Source organism: Diabrotica virgifera, chromosome 2 (assembly GCF_917563875.1).
Source record: "Diabrotica virgifera virgifera chromosome 2, PGI_DIABVI_V3a".
NCBI lineage: Eukaryota > Metazoa > Arthropoda > Insecta > Coleoptera > Chrysomelidae > Diabrotica > Diabrotica virgifera.
Window position 1 is genome coordinate 97897212 of NC_065444.1, and position 21354 is coordinate 97918565.

General features: G+C 32.7%; 1 protein-coding gene across 1 annotated transcript in view; it reads right to left on the reverse strand.

The window, feature by feature from the left end:
• Window positions 1-3250: 3250 nt before the first annotated feature.
• The window catches only part of LOC114333343 (ubiquitin-protein ligase E3C), a 104066-nt gene continuing 85962 nt past the window's right edge, over window positions 3251-21354 (reverse strand). Inside the window, exons 11-14 of the mRNA XM_028283206.2 lie at window positions 19092-19298; window positions 7892-8147; window positions 7657-7787; window positions 3251-3467 (exon numbers count right to left, since the gene is read on the reverse strand). Coding sequence (XP_028139007.1) covers window positions 3300-3467; window positions 7657-7787; window positions 7892-8147; window positions 19092-19298 — 762 coding nt within the window. The 3' untranslated portion in view covers window positions 3251-3299. The remainder of the gene's footprint in view (window positions 3468-7656; window positions 7788-7891; window positions 8148-19091; window positions 19299-21354) is intronic.

Genomic DNA, 21354 nt, shown 5'->3' on the forward strand with positions numbered 1-21354 from the left:
CAGAAAGTTTTTATTATATTGTAATTTTAAAAAATAGCTAAAATGCGCATTTCAAATATCTTGAAAATGAATGCTTTAAAACTTATTTGCAACCAATTACAAAAAAGTTATGAAACAGCAAAATAAACATACGATTACTACGGTGTTTATATATTTTTTTAATTCTTTCAAAGCGTAGAAATGAGTATAATGTACAAGCTAATTATTTACAAAAAAATATCGATTATGAATTTAATGGTTATATTTTAATTAAAGATTATAAATATATTTTTTTGTAATTTACACGCGCGAAAGTAGAATAATACAGCACTGTAGCTGAAATTTTCACTCGGAGCGACGACCGGCCGCGCGAGACGTACACTTTTATAAATAATATATGCTGCGTGTCAGTCGCTTCGAGTGAACATTTTAGCTCCGACTCTGTATCAGGCCTACTTTTGCGCTAAAAATTACAAAAAAAAGTATTTTTAATCTTTGATTAAAATATAACCATTGCACTAATTTTTGACATTCTTTGTGAGTAATTAGATTGTACCATAGACTCACTTTTAAGCTTTGAAACAATTAAAACAAATTAAAAACAACGGAGATTTCGTATATTTACTTTGCTGTTTCATAACTTTTTGCAAATGGTTGGGAATTTTTTTTAAATCATTCATTTTCAAGACCTATGAAATAGGCATTTTAAGTATTTTATAAAATTAGAATATAATAAACAATTTCTGAGAAATGTTAATTTTTTTATAACAATTTTTTTTAAACATTGAAAGATTATGCAAAAAAATGAAAAATTTATATTCTGTCGACAAAATATTAAATAGGCATCACACCTTTATAATCTTTCTAAGTTTGATAAATGTCTCATGATTATTTTGGTTGTTATTGCGACTGTAAATTTTTAATTAACAATTGAACTGTTGCTAAAATATTCGTTTCATTTTCACCGGCTTCTGAATTTATAATCAATACCAAGAAAGCTTTTATTTCACCAAGCTATATAATTATTGATAAATAATTATTGGCCTAAAAAATTTATTTGAAAATTCGAGATTTTGTTGGGAAAACCCACATTTTCCGAGGAAAATTTTCGTCGGAGCAAATCGGAAAAAACATGCTTCTATGTAGAATTAAATTGGGGTGAATTTTGGGGTGAATTGTCTCTTGCGTACAATAAATGGATAACGTCCTTTAATTTGACCCTGTCAAATGCCTTCTTAAGGTCCACGAAACATAAGTATGCCGGTTTGTTGTATTCTAACGATTTTTCCTGAATCTGCCTCATTATAAACATAGCGTCGGTGCATGATCTTCCCGACCTAAAACCTTGTTGTTCTTCTGCTAATGTTATAATTTTATTCAGTTTGTTTGTTATCACTTTGGTCGTTAATTTTAGTGTTGTGTTTAATAAATTAATTCCTCTGTAATTCTCCGGGTCCGATTTTTCTCCCTTTTTGAAGAGAGGTATTAGGATGCTTGATCTCCATTCTTGTGGTATTCTGTTTTGTTCTATTATTTTTTGGATTAGTTTTAATAATTGTTTGGTCAGGTCTTGTCCTCCATACTTTAGGAGTTCATTCGATATTCTGTCCTCTCCTGGTGATTTTCTATTTTTTAATTTAATTAATGCTTCAGTTACCTCTGCTTCTTCAATATTTATTTCTTTGTTTGTTGTCACTTCAGGGTGTTGGTGGTTCGTTATCGTTATCTTTAGCAAACAGGGATCGAAAATAGTCTGCCCAAGTTTCCTTCTGAATGTGTTACATTTTTATTAGTTCGTTCATCTCTTTTTTTTTTGTCCTCTGATCATTCTCCATATTTCCTTTTGTGTTCCGTAGAAGTCGTGTTCCATCTGTTTTGAGAAACTCTCCCAGTGCTCTCTTTTTATTTGTCTGACTAAAGTGTTTGTTTCGTTTCTAATTCTTTTATAGTGGTTGTATGCCTGTTGTTTGTTGTGTTCTGTATTGTAAAAAGGCTTTCTTCTTTTCTTTACATTTTATCTTCACTTCCTCTCGAAACCATGGGGTTTTCTTTTTTGATATATTGGTATTCGTTACTTTCCTCTCTCCAAGTGATTCTGTTGCTGCGTTAATTATATTACTTTTGAGTTTTTCCCAGCTTTCCTCGATGTTATCGTTTTCTAGTATTTCATTATCAGCAATCTTCTCTGATATTCTTTTTCTATATAAGTACTCCGTGGATTCCGTACTTAGTCCTTCGACTTTGATTTTTGTTTGTGTTGGTGCCACTCTCTTAGGTGTGAAGCATTTCATGGTGATTCTAATTTTACATGATACTAGGCTGTGGTCACTACCTATATCTGCTGAGTTGAGGCATCTTACATCAATTATTTTTGATGGATCATATCTGTTAGTTACAACATAATCTATCATAGATCTTTGTCCACGGGTATTATTGAATGTATATTTGTGTTGGTCTTTGTGGTCAAAAAAGGTGTTGTTTATTCGAAGTTCGTTATTCGTGCAGAAGTTTTTCATCAGTTTTCCATTTTCGTTTTTGACATTCTCATTATGATTTTGTTTATGTCCAGGCATTTCTTGGTTGCCTATTCGAGCGTTAAAATCCCCCAGTATTATCAATTTTCCTCTATCTTGATCTACTACTTGTTGCAATTGATCATAGAATATTTCCCTTGTTGTTTGGGGCTTACTATTTTCTGGGCCGTATACTCCGATGATGTTCAGGTCTTCCTTCTCCATTCTAATTTTTGCTGCGACAATCCTTTCTGATACGTATTGACACTCTTTGATGTTATTTTGGTATCTTTGGTGTATTAGTAAGGCTACACCCTCTTTGGCCCTGTTTCCTTTTGATACTCCACTGTAGATTAGTATATATTCGCCTAATTTTGACTGGCCTTTTCCTTTCTTTTTGGTCTCCTGTAGAGCGCATATTATCTATTTTTTCTCTTTTAGCTCTTGGGTTATTTGATTATTATTGATCTCTAGTGTTGAGCGATCTTATGTTCCAAGTGGTTATTCTCATCTGGGTTTTGGAGGTTTTTCTCGTGTCCTTATTTCTTGCCGTGGTCATCTTCATATCCGTCTCTATTTCTTGCCGTCAATCCAAATCAATCGTTTATTTGTTGGTGCAATTGGGCTCGAATGTAACTAACTATTAGATACAAGGTAAAAAATTCAATTGTTTTATAAACCAGTTGGATAGTTGCTTCAATGTACTTTGCTTCCTCCATAATTATTGTAAGTTTGTTGCATTAAATAATTAGACTATCAAAATTATAGAATTTATTTAAATAAAATAACAAAAAAAGTATTTAACAATTAAGACAGTTCAAACCCAGCTTGATGTTCCAGAGCAGCTATTAGCTTATTTCTTAAAACTTCTTCGTCGGTGATAATAGGAATCTTCAGTAAATTGAGGCAGGTACTAGCTGTAGGCATTCGATTTTCAGTTCCCGAAGACTGAATACAAAATGAGGGGTTCAGTTCCTAAAAAAATTAAATAATATAAACATACATAAATATATATCTCCTTAACCATTTGGACAGTGAGACAAAGGTGAGTTTGACCTCGGACTACCGGTTCCGGAGTTGCAACCGGAAGCACTGCGGTAAAATAAATCGCCGAAATAGTACAAGCGATATATTATTCGAAGCGCCTTAGCAAGAAGAGAGCAAATATATAATTCCGGTTTCATGCCTGTCTGTCCGCAAATATAACTCCTCCGTTATTAAAACAGAAAGACAAATAAAGTGTCGAATGATAGCTTCTAAAGATGATATTGGAAGTGAGAAATTTGATCTCGCACTTCCGGTTTTAGAGTTGCATTTGGAAGTACTATTTGAAGCCCTCAGAGCAACAGTGACAAGCCACAAATTCAGTATTTTTTATTAATATATCAATAAAAGCAGCAACATTAAATCTTCATATTAACATGGCCTACGCCTACACAACCTACCTCTATATTTAGCTAGATGGCGCTACATAAATTGTAACGCCGTCCATAAACATACTGGAAATACGAATACAAAGATTGCATTTATTTCAAAACTTCATTTTTGGGCGTAGGCCATTGTTGCTAGGATAGCCTCATTTTAAAGTAGCCGAAATAGTACAAGCAATATATTATTCGACGCGCCTTAATAGCAAGACTAAATCAAATATATACTTCCGGTTTCCTGACTGTATGTCTGTCCGCGACTATAACTCCTACGTTATTAACAAATAGAATGACAAATAAGGTGACGAATGAGAGTCTATAACAAAAACATGGTATTAGATGTAAGACATTTGACCTCTTACTTCAGGTTCCAGTGTTGCAACCGAGGATACTGCTTAAAGCCGCCGAGTTAGTACAAGCGCCATATTATTTGACGCGTTTTAGCAAGACGCGGACAAATCCCATAGCTTATGGCCTGGCCATGTTAACAGGAGGCTTTCATGAGTTGCAGATACATACTTTTGCAACTAACTTTACACTAGGGCGAGAGAGAGTGTGTGTAGAGCCTAACTCATGCCACCAAGACAAAAACAGTTGGCACAGTATAAAAGTTTTATCTATTGCATTATGTAAAACCGTTAAATTCAAAAAGTTGATCATGTGACGCTGGATACCAAATACCAAAGACATGTTAGTTACAATCTAAAACATCGACATCTTCCGTAATGTATATAAAAAAAGGAATATAACATCGTACAATAATATTAAGGGAAAGGTATTATACATAGAACATTTAGTAACGGGGAGGATATTTTTATTGGTTTTAGATTTTAGATAATCTGGAAGAATTTATTATTCTAGTTTTTTTTTGGCCTAGCTAACCAATTTCTGTTCCCACTTTCGGGATGGATTTTTCCTAAGCTTACATGGTCGACGATTCTTATTTTGCAATTAGCGAAGCAACAAATGATCGGACCAAAATTCAAAAACTGCCATTTTGAACCTTTGCTCATCTACTAAAAGATGAATACTCTAAATAAGATATTTAATTACCCTATTTTTACCTGTAGCGATTTAAAAGAAAAAACTGCCATTTTTACGCTTATTTGACGGGCATTTTTGTATTTATAATGTATTAGGTATATAGTACCCAAAACGCCCATTTGCAACCTGGCTGCTCAAATGTCCCGACAACAACCTTATTTCTCTGGACTATAAGCCGCTTAACCCTACGTTAGGCGCGTCGCTATTGCTGACAAGCTTAGGCGCGTGGTCTACCATTGTAGACCAATAGTTTTTTGTCGTATAATACCGGATTTTGACAAAATTAACAAATTAGTGGTTAACAACATGTTTATTTATGTTCGTACTTTGATATTAGATATGTTTTGTTCCTTGGCTTTTCTCAATTTGACAGTGGTAAAAGTAAAAACGAGGTCATGATTTTTTGGGTCTTTATTCGCAAGTAAATGAAAATGGTCACAAAAATAAGCTCAATTTAGTAAAAAATACAAATATTTTTTATCTTTGAACTTATAGAATGACCAATAAATTATAAATAATAAAAAATAGAACTAAAAAGTAAGAAAAGAACAAAACTATTAAATGGTCAAAATGGCACAATTTTAGTCCGTCAAACATTTAGTCAAACATTCAGTGCAAATATCCCCAAAATGATCCTTGAATGCAAATGTGTCACATCTTTGGCATGCCCTTCTTGTTGACATATTGCAAATTCATGCAAAAATACAACATCGTCCCACGTAATTTGTTGGAATATTAGGGGAAGGGGGTACGACTTCTTGAACTCCGAGCAGTACGCGAGCTCGTCGTCTAAGTTCTTTAGCAGAGAAGGCATAGTTGATCCATATTCAATTTGCTGTTTGATTAGTTACCATGCTATGTTTTCAATAAAGTCGCTTCTTGAAACATTTTCATTTATGTTATTAGCTTTATATATACAGCAGGCTACATATTAGCCTTATATATACAACTAAAAACTGGAACGCGCTTAGTCGCGTGGTCTACGGTTGTAGACCAGTGCTATTTGAATAATGGTAAAAAAATAATGCAAACAGATCGGCGGCGTTTAGCAAACTGAAGAGTAAGTTGAAAGTATTGGTGACAGCTACTAAGCGGGATGGGGGCGTATGTGCAGTTTTATGCAATTGGCGACCACTTAAAGGAGAGTGGTCTACGATTGTAGACCACGCGACTAACGGAGGGTTAAGTCAACCCTATTCTATGTATTAACTCATTGGCCTGGTTGTCTCTACTTAAGAGGAAACAGTAGCGATCAACAGGTAGCGAAAACGCGTTCCAAGATTGCGGCTTTTAATTTTGAATATATTTTCGAGATATTTGGCACACGTATTCGTAATATAATAAAGAATGGCGGTACAGAGCCCAATTTGAAAAATATATTAATATGTGGAAATTACTCTGTGATTAAATACAATATTAAAAAAACGAGCCTGTACCGCCATTAAGAAAAACAAAAAAATACAGTTTCTTCAAATAAATTTTTTTATCCGATGCGTAGATTTTGTGTCATTTTGGAACTACTAAAATTTTTTATTTAATTAGTAGTTCCAAAATTACACAAAATCCAGGCATCGGATAAAAAAGTTTATTTGAAGAAAGTGTATTTTTTTGTTCTTAATGGCGGTACAGGCGTCGTTTTTTTTTAAATATTGAATTTACAGAGTAATTTCCACATATTAATATATTTTTCAAATTGGGCTCTGTACCGCCATTCTTTATTATATTACGAATACGTGTGCCAAATATCTCGAAAAAATATTCAAAATTACAGCCGCAATCTTGGAACGCGTTTTGGCTACCTGTTGATCGCTACTGTATCACCTTAAACGAATTTCGTGCCCGAGATATTTGTATGCTGATGTTTGTTCTATACTTGTTCCAGCTATGTTGATGTTCTCACTCAGAACGAGGTTGGTCATCATTTGTGTTTTTTGAGTGGTTGATCTTTAAACCCACTTGTATAGAGGCTTGGTAGAGCCTTTCGCAAATTTCGATGACATGATCAATGCGATCTGTTATTAGGACTATGTCGTCCGCGAACCTGAGGTGACTAAGTTGCTCTCCATTTATGTTTATGCCCTTTTCGTCTAGATTTGCACGCTTAAGCGCTGGTTTCCTCGAAAGCGGCACCGACAAGCTGCGGCCGTAGCACTGCGATGAATTACTTCAGATTACGGTGAAAAATTCAAGGTTCTTCACTGCGGCAATGGAATGTGCAAACTCAACAAGCGGCGGCTTCCAACGCATCCTTGGAAAGCACCGCTATTATTTTGCATGGTACAGTTTTTCATGACGTCATTCATCGCAGTGTTACAGTCGCAGTGTGTCGGCAGCGCTTTCGAGGAAACCAGCGCTTTTCACATGTATTCCAATAATGTTGTGAACAGCTTGGCGAAATGGTGTCACCCTGGCGAACTCTACGATGAATGTTGAACTTCTGTGTATCTTCATGGAGTCTGACGCATACCGTAGCATTATAGTAGATATTTTTGATGACAGTGGTGTAGCGGTGATCTATTCCCATAGTTAGTTCTGAACTCCCCAACTGTCTGTGGTAGTTCGACTGTTACAGTATTTTAAAATAAACTGAACATATTGTTCCGAATAATATTAACCAAGTTTTCACATATAGACTAGCCAAAATAGTATGTACTTGTTGATTAATTACTAATAACAGTTATTTAATTAAATACCTTAAATCCAAGTAAAGGTGGCCTACAACAACTGGTTACGAATTTAAGTAGTTGCTCCTTCTGAACTTCTGTGAATTTATGAACTATCTTCCAAAATAATTTAATAGTTACATGATCTGCAGTAAAGTCTCCTAAAAAAGCAATAACGAATTTTTATTGATGAAAAAGGGCTAATGAGCAAATAAAATGGACTATTTATTTTCCCTCAAATTACAAAATTATATAGTATAAGTACCTCCGTATACAGTGTTAGCACATAAGTCGACAGTATCAATTTCTTTCGTATCACCACCAATAATAACTTTCAGTTCTGTATGACTGAACAATTTCAACCAAGTCAGTGGTACAACGCTATTGATGCCATCTCTAAATGCTGTACATTGTCTTCGTAACTGACTGTTTAACTTCAGATCTGCCAACCTCTGAATGTATTCTAATCTATTTTCGTTTGTCACGGGAATGTTGGCTCCGTTTGGTTTGAGCTCCATCACCTGAAAAATAGTAAATTTCGTAAGTATGGCATGGCGGCACACTCGACTGGAGACCACAACATATGGTTATAGGATTAATGGTAACATGGCGGTGAAGCCAACAATAACATAACAATGGTATGGCGGCCAGAATATCGTAGGGATCATAAAATCACAAAGGCTGATGGTTGGGACATATTCAAAGGATGCCAAACACGAGACTACCCAAAAGAATACTAACGGGGGAAATAGGTGGAAAAAAGAAGAATGGTAGACCGAAAATCAGGTGAAAGAAGGCATTTGAAAATACACATAACTAAAATTGAAAAAATTAAGCAGCAAATTAATACGAAAGAATGGAATACAATAGTAAACCAAGCCTAGGCCTGGAGAGCTAAAAATTATTAGTTGCCTTTTTTGTATGCGTTGATTGCTCTGCATCAGAGCAGTTTTATTTATGGTTTCCTCATTACTTCTATCTCTGTCTTTTTCAAATTATTGTAGTTTTTCTCTCACTTTTAGAGTTATTGTGAACTTCTTTGATTAGGTTTACTTATTTTTCGGGATGCGTACATTTTTAAGTGATATATATTTCTTCTTCTTCTATTTTTTGCTCTGTAATTATTCTTAATGTGTTTGTTAAATCAATTTACGATCCTTTTCTGAATCCCTATTTAATGATCCTGTGAAAACGATTTTAGAGAATATATAGCTTATTCATCCTGCTGATTAATTAATATAATTCCTTTTGTGAGAAGATTAAGAAACTTTTGTTGCCACAATTTTACTAAAAAATGATTTTATTAACGTTTCGACGCCCAAATCGGGTGTCGTTGTCAAAATATAAAAAATATTAATGAATTAAACAAAAATGTTGTTGCTTAGTAACAAAAATTCTTCTAATAATTTATTTAATATGACTCATTTATATTTATATCGGCAATTCAGACATATATTATTATTATACAGTTTAAAGTACAGTAGAGCGTCGATAATCCGAACCCTGGTAATCCGAACGTTCGCTAATCCGAACGCAAAAAAAAATTATGAAATTAAAAAATATAATCGCGCATTTTTGTTTTGTTTATGCAGAAATACATACAATATATTAGTTTATTATGCAGGTGTTTTATTCCTTGTAACTAAAACAACGTATGTACATAATATGTACTATGTTTATGAGCTTTGTATGTATTTTGAACATATGTTCGATAATCCAAACTACCCATGTACCAATTAGTTCGGATTATCGACGCTCTACTGTATAATTATTATATAATAATAATATATGTCTGAACTGCCGATCTAAATGAGTCATATTAAATAAATTATTTGAAGAATTTTTGTTACTAAGCAACAACATTTTTGTTTAATTCATTAATATTTTTTATATTTTGACAACGACACCCGGTTTGGACGTCGAAACGTTAATAAAATCATTTTTTAGTAAAATTGTGCTTTATTTCCCATCAAAAATAGTTAATTGCAAAAATGCCACAAGAAAATAGCTTCAGAACAACATTAAAAAACCTATAATTTGAGAGTTAACAGTTTAAGTTTAATTTCGTTAATATGTTATTATATACCGTCTCGGCAAAATGTTATGGTTGGTATTGACCTTACGTGAGAGGGAGTGAAAAACAGCTACTTTAAAAAGAGGTAGGTATATTAGGTCCGCCTAATATTGTCCAAAAATTCAGTAGTGGAAGTACCTAGAGAGGAGAGGTTTGACATTGTCGCCAAACTTATTGTTTTTACTTGACCTGTTGCATGTAAACCTGTTGCATGTTTCGCCCTCTTCAACCTCCGTGGGCTCATCGGTAAAGATGAGAGGTTGAATATCTTTAGACACATTCCATCAAAAAAACAACATCCGAGACATAGACATAACAGGAGCGTAAATCTACGTCCAACCTGAAAATGTCAGTCTCAAGTTTTAATTCCCTAATTACTTTAGAGTAAGTAAGATAATGTTTATGAAAAAACAAAAGATGTAGATCTTTGAAACACACTCAGTGATCAAAAGATCCACAGGTACTGGTTTAACGACCACTCGTACGAAATCAAACAAATGAAATAGAGAATGTGGAAAAAATCCCCTTACGAATAACTCACACATCCACTATTTCTGGCTGGGAAAAATTTTTCGAATAGAATCAAAGATCCAAACACCAGTTCTTAGAAATGTGTTTCGCCCTCTTCAACCTCCGTGGGCTCATCGGTAAAGATAAGAGGTTGAATATCTTTAGACACATTCCATCAAAAAAACAAAAAACTGGTGTTTGGATCTTTGATTCTATTCAAAAAATTTTTCCCAGCCAGAAATAGTGGATGTGTGAGTTATTCGTAAGGGGATTTTTCCACATTCTCTATTTCATTTGTTTGATTTCGTACGAGTGGTCGTTAAACCAGTACCTGTGGATCTTTTGATCACTGAGTGTGTTTCAAAGATCTACATCTTTTGTTTTTTCATAAACATTATCTTACTTACTCTAAAGTAATTAGGGAATTAAAACTTGAGACTGACATTTTCAGGTTGGGCGTAGATTTACGCTCCTGTTATGTCTATGTCTCGGATGTTGTTTTTTTGATGGAATGTGTCTAAAGATATTCAACCTCTCATCTTTACCGATGAGCCCACGGAGGTTGAAGAGGGCGAAACACATTTCTAAGAACTGGTGTTTGGATCTTTGATTCTATTCGAAAAATTTTTCCCAGCCAGAAATAGTGGATGTGTGAATTATTCGTAAGGGGATTTTTCCACATTCTCTATTTCATTTGTTTGATTTCGTACGAGTGGTCGTTAAACCAGTACCTGTGGATCTTTTGATCACTGAGTGTGTTTCAAAGATCTACATCTTTTGTTTTTTTATCAAATAGACATTTAAATGCAACGGAAAATTTGGTATTGTCAAAAGGTTTAAACTATGCTGTTACTCATCCATCTATTCCAAAATTAGACATAATTAGCGCAGTGGAAAAAATATCCCAGTGTTTACCAACTCATGAAACAGAACAATATAGGGTACTATGCAAACTTGAATTGGAAAAATCCAATAAAATAGAACAGAACATCAGCAAAGAGGAAATAAAAGCTTTAAAAACTTTAAAAAATGACGATTCCATAACAATCCTACCAGCGGATAAAGGAAATGCAACTGTAATAATGGATAAAGTACAATATGAAGACAAAATTACAGATCTAATTACAAATGGACCTTATACCAAATTAACGAAGGATCCAACGAAGACAATGGAAAACAAAATCTATAGAACTTTATTCAAATTTAAAAATGACCTAACGTACTATCAAAGAAAATTAATGACACCTCATTACAGTAAGACACCACATTTTTATGGAGTACCGAAAATTCACAAAGCAAATATTCCACTTAGACCTATTTGTAGTACCATCAATTCTCCTTGTAGTGAACTATCAAAATTTTTATTAAATATTATAAAACCATTTGCAAATAATAATGACATATTTATAAAAAATACACAACATTTTTTAAACAGATTATCAAATATTGAATTTAATCCAAATAATATTTTAGTAAGTTTTGACATAAACAGTTTATTTACAAATGTGCCATTAGATAAAACTTTAAACATAATCAAAACGAAATTAGAAAATGATAATACATTAACAACTAGGACAAGACTAAATGTATCAGCTATAATGGAGTTATTGACATTATGTACTAATAATACCTATTTTCAACTAAATAATGAATTCTATAAACAAAATTTTGGTCTCGCAATGGGCTCTTCTTTATCTCCATTATTGGCTAATATATTTATGGAGGATTTCGAAACTAATATCATTTCTAAACAAAATTTAAAACCCACAGTATGGTGGAGATATGTAGATGATGTGTTTTCCATATGGCCTCATAGATCGGAATTGTTGGATACGTTCCTGAATATTATAAACGATCAAGAAGAGACAATAAAGTTTACAATGGAAAAGGAATACAATAACACCCTACCTTTCCTCGATGTTTTGGTCTCAAAGAAGGATACTGGATATGAGACTCAAGTGTATAGAAAACCAACACACACCAACAGATATCTCAATTACAAATCAAATCATAACATCAACGTTAAAAAGGGAATCATTAAATCCTTATATGATAGAGCCAAAATTACTTGTTCTAACGAAAATTCATTTTTAGAAGAAAAACAATTGTTAACATCTGTTTTATTAAAAAATGATTATCCCATATCGTTTATAAATAAGGAATTGTCAAGATTGGATCGAATGGAACAGAACAACTTAGAACGGGATCCTACAACATTCACAAGAAATAATACGAGGAAAATATCAATACCATATGTAAAAGGACTATCCGAGAAACTTAAAACAATAGGAAATAAATTCAACATATCAACAACATTCAAAACAACAAACACATTGAGATCTATTCTATCTAAAACTAAACCTAACAGTGAACAAGAAAGAACAAAGAATTGTATTTATAAAATACCTTGTGAATGCGAACAATTTTATATAGGTGAAACGTCAAGACCATTAGACGTTAGAGTAAATGAACATCAGTCTTATATAAAAAAAATAGAGAATTTGATAGATCTCAAATATGTCAACACGCATGGGATAATGAACATAGAGTTCAGTGGAGAGATTCAAGTATAGTCCTAAAAGAAGCAGATAGTAAAAAGAGAAAAATCAAAGAAGCGGCTCTAATTATGCTAAATGAAACCAATTGTGTCGCAAATTCCTCGGTAGAATGCAGTAGGATGTGGTTACCCATATTAAAGGAGGAAGTCAATAGAAAGAAAATACCACAATTAGTAAATCGGTAACATATCGAGTTAGTACATATTTAGTATTTTAGTATTATTTAAAATTTAAAATATCAAGTCAGAATTTGGTATTAGTTTTGAGAGTAAACTAAATGTAAACCCAAATACTTACGATGTCGGGATAGTATCACGAGGTTTTTCCTGGTTTTCCCTCGTGATTTACTATGGAATCTCTAACACGAGAATTTCAGTGCCACCGTTGCATTTGGTTGTCTTTTTAAAGACAGATCACATGCTATGATTTTTTGTGGCGGATATTCTCGAGTTGGGATTGATTTCATGTAATCGAATGAACTATCTTTTAGTAAAGTCGTCCCAGGAACGCAACTCATCAATATTGGCAATATCATTTTAAAGTCGTTTACTTTAAAATGTATAATACGTGTCTGATTTGCCGATATAAATGAGTCAGATTAAATAAATTATTAGAAGAATTTTTTACTAAGCAACAACATTTTTGTTTATTTAGTATTCATTTGTATTTTGACAACGACACCCGACTTGGGCGTCGAAACGTTAATAAAATCATTTTTAGGTAAAATTGTGGCTTATTTCCCATTTGAATATACTTGATTATATTTTCATATTGTGATGTAAATAAACGCGTAAAACATTTTTCAACCTCTTATTTCAGGTTTGAAAATAATGGGGCAAATTTCGTTATAAACATTTAGAACTGAAGCAGCCCCTATACATCCTATGAGTTTCTAACTTGCAGATTATTGTTGCCGAAGACAAAATAAAGATTCAAAACAAAATAAAAATTTTCTACGACCAACTGAAGCCTAGATAATTGTTTTTGTTTTCCTAAATAGTAGTGACTTTATTTATAACAATTGAGAAATTATTATTTTTTCTACAACCGTGTTAAAAATGCAATTTTTAGCACTCCTTACGAGCGTTAAAAATGCTACTTTAAGGCACTAGTGCTTTAAAATTTTTATGGCACTGCAGTTCGTATTGACCGTATAGACCATTTTGATGTAATGTCAAAAAAATATAAAAATGGAATGTCAGTCAAGTTCAGGTAAAATTTTTTGTAGATATTGTCCTGTAATAACGTTTGTAGAAAAATATTGTATGATATGCGTGTTAAAAAGCACATTTTTAAGGCACTCATGTGAATTGCAGAACTCGCTTCGCTCATTCTGCAAACTTTCACATGCGTGCCTTAAACGTGTACTTTTAACACTTATATCATAAATACACTTATATCATAAATTACAGTCATTGACTAAAGAAAGGCTTATATTATCTTAAAATAAAAATTAATTTAAACGAAAATTACATTTAATTATTAAAAATGATTTTTAAAGTGTAGTGGAGATTTATTTTTCTTTATGAATGTGATTTTTGTGTCGGTTGCCCTTAGCAACGGTTAGCAACTTATAGTACATTTAATCACGGTTTTTATCCATTTCCGAAGTTATTTTGAAGGTATATTTTTTCACAATTTATAAGGGGCGAAACTCACCCCCAGGGCAAGAGCACACCTAGGCCCAATATCATTTTTATTCTTTGACATGTTATCTATGTGTTTGCCAAATTTCATGGCAATCCAAGAGGTGCTTTAAAATTTGGAGCAAAAACCGTGATTCAGTGTACTATAAGTTGCTAACCGTTGCTAAGGGCAACCGACACAATAAATCACATTTATAAAGAAAAATAAATCCTCCACTACACCTTAAAAATTATTTTTAATAATTAAATGTAATTTTCGTTTAAAATAATTTTTATTTTAAGATAATATAAGATTTTAAGATAATATAAGCCTTTCTTTAGTCAATGACTGTAAAATAATTTCTTAATTGTTATAAATATAGTCACTACGATTTAAAAAAACAATAGCTATTTGTATAACAAGGGAGAAGAGTGCTACTTTTCCTCCCGAGAATAAAGTTTACTGCCCGACGCGTAGCGGAGGGCAGTAATCATTCAAGGGAGGAAAAGGCACTTTACTCCCATGTTATACATATGGTTTTTCCACCTTCCTCAAATAACAAGTAATTTTTTCATTTTTACTTAATTTATTTATGTAACTAACCAACAAAATTTATTAGAACTAAAATTTACAAGTAGGTACAATATAACTGTCAACTGTCAAATATAAGTCAAATTATTAATGTAAACATTGTTAAATCAAAACAACAATTTACTGTTTTTTACCATTCTGCAGAATGTTTTATAAATAAACGTTAAAATGTATATATACTTAAATGTATATATACGTAATAAAAAATAGATATTGTACAGGGCGGCAATAAGTTATTTCATGAATGAAATACCATGACGTCACTTTTAATTTTCCTCCCTAGGGAGGAAAAGTACAACTTTGCTCCCTACAATTAGGTCCGAAAAAGAATACTTTCGGTAGAGGTAGGTGGAAAAAACAATTATCTCGGCTTCAGTTGGTCGTAGAACATTTTTATTTTGTTTTGAATAATCTGCAAGTTAGAAACTCATAGGATGTATACGGGCGGCTTAAGTTCTAAATGTATATAACGAAATATGCCCCCTTATTTTCAAACCCGAAATAAGAGGCTGAAAAATATTTTACGCATTTATTTACATCAGAATATGAAAAAGTCTTTAGAAGGAGAGTGGATCTTTAAATAATTCTCTACGATTTTTTTTCAAAAAGTTATAGCCTTCAACATTTGCTCCCTTGGGATAAACAAGTTATCTAAGCACCAATTTCACCAATCGGGCTCTACAAATTTTTTTTATGTATGGTATTGAAAGATCTTCATTTTAAAGCCTTAAAAAATAAATAAAAGTTATTTTTACAATAAATAATGAAATTGCAATAAACGTATTAACGAAATTAAACTTGCCATAGCTCAAATTGTAGGTTTTTTAATTAACTACAATTTTCTATTTAACAGTTTTTCTCTAAAATGAATATCCTAAGCTGGAAAATTAAAAATCTTTAAAATTTGCAAATTTAACAAATGAAAAACGTCATAAATAAAAAAGCGCACAAAATTTTTATTTACATTTTAGTAGAAGTTATTCCTGGCATCGTCCTTTACAACACCTGATAGGTTTCAAAAATTCCTGAATTATATCCTGAAATCGACCTATTTTTCACCCACAGCTTGGACCAAAACTACATTTAATAAAATTGTGTGTTTAAGAGGATGGGTACGTATTTTCGGCTGCAATGCTATTCAAATGGGGATTCATTTTTTTCGAATCCTGAGAAAACTAATAAGTATTTTTGAAAAATTTAAACGCAGAATGAAAGATTACTTTATTAGCGAGGGCCCAAAGTCCCTGAGAGCTTCTATAATGTTTAATAAGTTACAGGGGTGAAATACTAAGAGAAAATGTAGTGTGATTTTTAATTTCAAATTACTAATTCGAAAGAAACTTCTTATATATTCTAAGGGGCATTCAGCCCTCGATAATAATTTAATCTTTCATTTTGTGTTTAAATTTTTTAAAAATATTTATTAGTTTTTTCAGGATTCGAAAAAAATGGACACCATGTCCGTGGTGATATTTTCCAAATCGAACATTCGCTATCATTGTCATACAACGCACTCAGTCGAATATAATGTTATGACAAGACTCAAGACAGTGACAAGTAGAGATGTGTCCGACCCGCCATTTTGATATAGCAGTTGATTCTGCTACTGCTTTTTAACGCTTTTACGATGATGATAAAATCGATCAAAGAGTTGTTTATTAAATAGTATTGATAGTGTAGGTATTTGAAAAATAATAATTAATTTAAGGCGTACAATTAATAAAAAGTTATTTATTGTTTATATATTATTTATGAAAAATACAAGTATTTCAAGTCATTAATTAAAGTTCAAATAAAAGTATTATTTTATAAGAGTTTGTTGTGATAACCATAAATAGGTACGAGTTTAGCTATAAAGTAAAGTGCCCATGGTGGCTTAAAACGTAGTAAATGCTAATGCTTCAAGTACGTACTACATTTTTGAAGATTTCACTACACTTACAAAGCATTTGCTTTTCTCCGTAGTATTTGCTACTATTTACCAGATACATAGAAGGATGTACTACGCTTTTGAAGTATGTGCTTGTTTAGTAGTATGTATTTTGCTTCAGTTTAAGTGAAGTTGGTGGAGGGACATCTTCGGCGTAGGTATTTTTTTGTTACAATATGGCAGCATTTATGAATGTGTGTCATAGAAAAATTTTCAAACTAAGAAGAAGATTCTTAATTTTTGGGGTCATTCTTTTATCAAATAAAATTTAAAATAATTGTGAAGAAGATTAACAAATAATAATTGTTTATTTTTATCCTCGCGTAACTCGTTTGTCGCTTCGGAATCTGAGTCACTCGTTTTTTCTCATGTAGAATTCTAATAATTAAATAATCCAACAAATCGTTTATTCCTTTAAACGAGAATAAAATTTTATGCGAAAATTCTTGATTTACCGATAGATTTTATAGGTCATATTTTCACTATAAATTTAAAATTAATTTGAAAAATACAAAAGTAATTAATTTGATTTATGTAAAAAAGTACTTACTTCAATTGAGCTAACCGTCAATTTCTTCGCTTTTCAATAACACATTTGTTGTAACAACGTCCCTTATTTTAATTTAGGCAAATAAAGAAATAAATAAAGTCTTTATAAATTAATTGAGTAATACTACATTTATACAACGCAGTCCTTCACATGTTCAAACCTTACATTATAAAAATTATATTATAAAATAAGTTTACAACTTTTTTTTCTTTTTCGACTATTTGTATACAGGTCTGGATCCCGCGTATGAAAAAAAAGTTGATTAATAGCAAGCTGAAAATTTGTTAATAGCTTAAGGGTGTCTAGTCGGATAAACTTTGATATACGGGAACACTGGAAAAGGGGCAGTTTTAATTGTGGAACAGGTTAAAAATTTGAAACGGTCACACCACGAAAACGGCACATTTATTTTGTCCGACAGAACAGACTTAAACTCTCCGAACAAAGATTAAACTCTCATGCAAAAATCAGACTGCTATTTATCACCTGTCATAATTCCTGTCATTTGACATATTCTACATGTTCCACTCATTAAAACGCCCATTTGGTGATAAATAGGAGTCTGATTTTTAAATAATATTTTATTTTTTGCTGTATGACTTCAATAATTCTCATCCTCAATTTTAAACTATTCCTTAATCCACCCCTTACGATATCCTAGTACTGTTTCACCACACACCCCACCTACCCATACAGACAATGTTGTCTGTATGCGCGAAGCTATCTCAGCCTCTATTGATTATCATCCGCCGATGGATGAACTCCTCTATTGACTGCGTCCTGACCATGGACGCTAACGACAGGTTTTATCAATTGCCTTCTCCGCTTGAAGGCAAAATACGTGAGTAATTCTTTTGGGTTAAATCTCAGTACGAAAACGAACATTGTGACCAGTAATCTCTCTTTCGTGTGTTAGCTTTCGTTTGGCAACACATCTCTGTAAGACGATAATCCGTTAACCAGTTAATGCGGCGAAAACCGACATATATGTGGTTGATCAAAACGTGAACAATGAGTAAACAGGACTTGGTAAGATTTTTATAAACTTATAATATTGCCTGTTTATCATAACCCTATCTTAATTCCACTTGCACCAGCAACCTAACCATACAGTCCACACCCCTGGAATTATATTAATAATTTCATATTTGTACATGTCTATATTGTACAATCTTACCTTTGTAAACAGAACATAGAAATACCGGATGATAAAAAAAGAAACTACTTCCGACAAAAAAAAAAAAGAAAATGTTAGTCAAGTCGTGATGTTGTAACTGTTTAGTAAATGAAATTAGATAATAAAATCAGATCTAATCATACACTAGGTGCAATTATTATGTCCACGGAATCCCTTTTTTTGCTTCAAACATTCGGTGCCAAAATAAACCCTAAGATGTTCTAGTTAGACATTTAATAACGGATTTTTAGTGTTAAGTGGAATATAAGTGGGGTTAATTATTAAGAGTTATCGAATAAAAACGGAAGAGAAGAATAATGAAATAAAAACTGAGAAGTCTGTGAAAAGCGCAAACTAGACAAAATAATGATATTATATTAAACAACAAAGTACATTTAAAATTATTATAAAATAATAAACTACTAAAATATACTATTTACTTCACTTACCCTGGTTTCACCCAGATCGTTATTTACAGTAGTAAAATCCAAACCTAAATCGCTTATATCGCCATTGTAATCTCTCAAATAGAGTAGATTTCTGTACAATACAGGATCTAATGATTTTAAATAATGAGCAGGTGCTCTATCTACTAATAATTTCGCTAAAAAAAATTCTGCTACTGGAAGGTCCACTAAAATATTTTCGAATATTGCCTAAAAATATATAAATGTCAGTAGTCAGTTTAAATGTTTCAAATATGTAATTACAATCTTGTAGAAGAGTAGTGTATCTTTACAGTTTGTATCAAAAACTTGGAACCATAGACAAGTTTAGGAAAACATTTGTACATGGTCTAAAATCTAAAATGGAGCTGTTAGATATTACATTTGGACTTTGGACAATTCGGTGGAATATAAGTTTCGAATTGTTTCTAATGCTTCGTGTCCGTTTCTTCTCGATCGACGATGATAAATAAATGTTTGAAGTCGTAGAGTAAAAAAAAATGTTTTATTGACAGCTATTGAATTATTACACTACAGTTGCTGGTTAGGTAAAATTTTATAAGAGACTGCGCTCAAAAGAACCCAAATCCCCTAATTTATAAGTTTACTAATAATGTATACCTCGGCATAGAGGTTAATGCATCTATCATAGTAACACACTTTGAACTTGTAACGATATGATACCTCGGCAAGCGATGAGCTGCAATACCATAGACGACCGAAGGAGTGTCAGTGTTTGCGCATTCCTTCTTCATAGCACCGCTGGGGAAAATCGAAGGAGTAGTGGCAGCGAGAGCATATTTAAGGCGAACCAGGAGAATGAGAAGAGGAGTCGTGGTTAGCGTTTTGAACTAACCATGGCTCAACAGCTGCTGCTCGCGTATTGAACGAGCTTTAGCTGGCTTGGCAAAGATGCACCGTTTGTGAGGTGGAACTATGCCTAGGTAGACGCCACCGTAGTGACGTGGGGTCTTGCCACGATCGTTATCGCAGTAGGCGGTAGTAGCGAGGAATGATCTCCGGATCGGAATATAGGGCTATGTTGATTTAGCGTAGCTAGATTGTTATTGTATATATGGTTTATCGTATTATGTTAATGTTGCTATTATGATCGGATGACTGTAATAAAATTTAATGTTGTTTTTCCTTTGCAGAAGATGGAATTATATTTTATTTTATTTGTTTTAAACTGTATATAATTATCGTTAATATATTTACTTTATTTTTAACTTGTGTTTTACTGAGTCTGTCGTCCTTAGAAGAACTACCACGTTACAAACTTTGAATACTTTGAAAGCTTATAACTCAATTTGGTTGGCTGAATAATTGGTTGCTTACTATTCGGAGGCGTATAATATTATTACAATAACTGTAAATGTATATGCTCGACCGTGAGGATTATTTGTATAAAGATAAACACTATAGACCTGAATCCCGCGTACCAAAAAAAAGTTGATTAATAGCAAGTTGAAAATTTGTTTAATAGGTTAACGGTGTCTCTTCGGACAAACTTTGATGTACGAGAACACTGGAACAGGGGAAGTTTTATATTGTGGAACAGGTTAAAAATATGAAACGTCAGACTAGGAAAATGTCTCATATATTTTGTCGGACAGAACTGATTTGTTACCCTTTCATTAAACTCTCATCCAAAAATCAGACTGGTATTGATCACCAACTGGGCATTTTAATAAGTCCGACACGTAGAACATGTCCAATGACAGGTGATAATAGCAGTGTGATTTTTGCATGAGAGTTTAATGAAAGGGTAACAAATCAATTGGAAGTTCTGTCCGACAAAATATATGGGACGTTTTCGTAGTCTGACGTTCCAAATTTTTAAACTGTTCCACAATTAAAACCTTCCCTGTTCCACTGTTCCCGTACATCAAAGTTTGTCCGACTAGACACCGTTAAGCTATGAACAAATTTTCAGTTTGCTATTAATCAACTTTTTTTTGGTACGTGGGCTCCACGCCTACTATTTTGGTGTATTTCTGTTAGAGAATCGAATTTAAAGATTGCAACGTAATAGCACGCAAGCTCATGTAACGTAATGACAGGCTATTTCGACCTTAATACAGTCCGTCTAATATATTTACCGTTGCACGTCATTATCTTCGTCAGAGATCTAAGTTGGCATAGTTGCCAAAGTATAAAAAACTCCTGAATCCATTTTAAATCAAATAGATCACATAATTATTGCGATGTGGATTATACAACAAAACAAATTAATATTCAATGTAAATAAATAAAAACAAATCTG